Raw genomic sequence first — 1,638 nt, 5'->3', positions numbered from 1 at the left:
CTCCAATCTCCCTTCCCCTCCAAAACCAGATTCTTGTTAATACTGCATAGATCTAAAACCCTCACCCTGATCTCCACGCCTACCTCCCCGCGACCCTTTAAAATTTTATTTTTAAAATTCCCACACATACAACCCTCCACATTTTGTTGTTGTTGTTGTTATCTACGAAAGTCGGTCAGACTCAAACGCTCTCCGTGGGTGGTTGGCGGGTGCTCTGATGTGGTTTGCTCCTTCTTTCCTATCAAACATTGATCATCCTCCTTATCTCTTCTCTTTCTGTTCTTTGAACGTTACTCTTTTAAAACACCACCAACCTTCCGCACCTATACGACCTTTTTGTGTTGAAAGTGTCGCAAACCTCTTACTAAAACTAAGCCCCTGTCTTTGTGCCCCAGGACTGCCAGATGTGAAACTGACTTGTCCTCCTACTGATGAATCGCTCCCAGCTGACGTCACCTGTACCTTCAAACAGGCACCATGGACCAATCTCTCCTGGACAGTGGGTGACAAGGATCACAAAGCGACATGCTACCCAGATTTTTGTTGTAAGCCGGTGCATGAAGGTTTCCAAGCCAATGTGGACAACTCCTCAGGCGTCGTCAAGTCAAAGTTTACAATCCTCAAAGCTGATTTCGAAAGGCATGCTAGAGTGACGTGCTCTGCGCAGTTCAAAACTGGATCCCCGCAATCTGCCTTTTGCGATCTGCCCATCTATAGTGAGTGCAGCTCCTTTCTCGTTTGTCATAGGACGTGTTTTGAACACACACACTAACACACACATACATATACAGTCATACACACACACACAAACAGATGCACGCACACACTCACATACATACACACATAATCATATACAGACAAACATAAACACACATACACATACATACTGATGGACATACACATACACAGACACACACACATACACATACACACAGACATACACACACAAACTAACGCACACACACACACACAAACACACACACACACACTTATAAACATGCACACTCTCACTCTGACATAGCCAGAGAGAAAAAGTGAAAGATTAGAGGAGAGAGAGAGAGTGAGAGAGAGTGAGAGAGAGAGAGAGAGAGAGAGAGAGAGAGAGAGAGAGAGAGACAGACAGACAGACAGACAGTGAGTGAGAAAGGGAGTTAGTGAGTAAGTCAGTGTTCGATTGCGCAGCGTTAATGCTATTTATTATTGTCATTATTACACATCTACACATCTACCCACACCCAAAACAGCCCACCTACATTGACTTCAAACTCATACCTTCCCCACCCTGCACCCCAACACACTAAAGCGCTCCCCCTTTCACTGTGTGTGTACAGGTAAGCCAGACGCCCCAATCTGTACCCAAACCTTCACGGACACAGGCGTCCATGTGAGATGTGAGGTGGACAAGGTGTACCCTTGGGCAGACTGCCTGTGGGGGCGCTCGCCTCACAAGGTAAACTTGACTCATTAAATTATAAAAGAATTATAAAAGAAAAAGAATGGCAATACACGATTATTAACAAGAACAACAAGAACAACAACAACAGTGCATGTAATAATAATAATTTTGCAGCAGAATGGAGCAGCATTCTGGTCCCAACACACCACATCACGACGTAGGCCTACTTTGGCTTCAGACAT

The 1,638-nt window shown here is 44.9% G+C and overlaps 1 protein-coding gene across 1 annotated transcript in view; it reads left to right on the top strand.

Moving 5' to 3' along the window:
* LOC101845521 overlaps window positions 1–1,638 on the top strand; it is a gene marked incomplete at its 3' end in the record, with an annotated part of 17,445 nt that overhangs the window by 3,190 nt on the left and 12,617 nt on the right. Inside the window, 2 exon segments of the mRNA XM_035973535.1 lie at window positions 396–716; window positions 1,332–1,450. Of these exon segments, the coding sequence (XP_035829428.1) occupies window positions 396–716; window positions 1,332–1,450 (440 nt within the window).

This window comes from Aplysia californica, unplaced genomic scaffold (assembly GCF_000002075.1).
Source record: "Aplysia californica isolate F4 #8 unplaced genomic scaffold, AplCal3.0 scaffold01372, whole genome shotgun sequence".
NCBI lineage: Eukaryota > Metazoa > Mollusca > Gastropoda > Aplysiida > Aplysiidae > Aplysia > Aplysia californica.
Note: the sequence above shows the minus strand (reverse complement) of the source record. Positions and strands in the feature narration are given on the sequence as shown.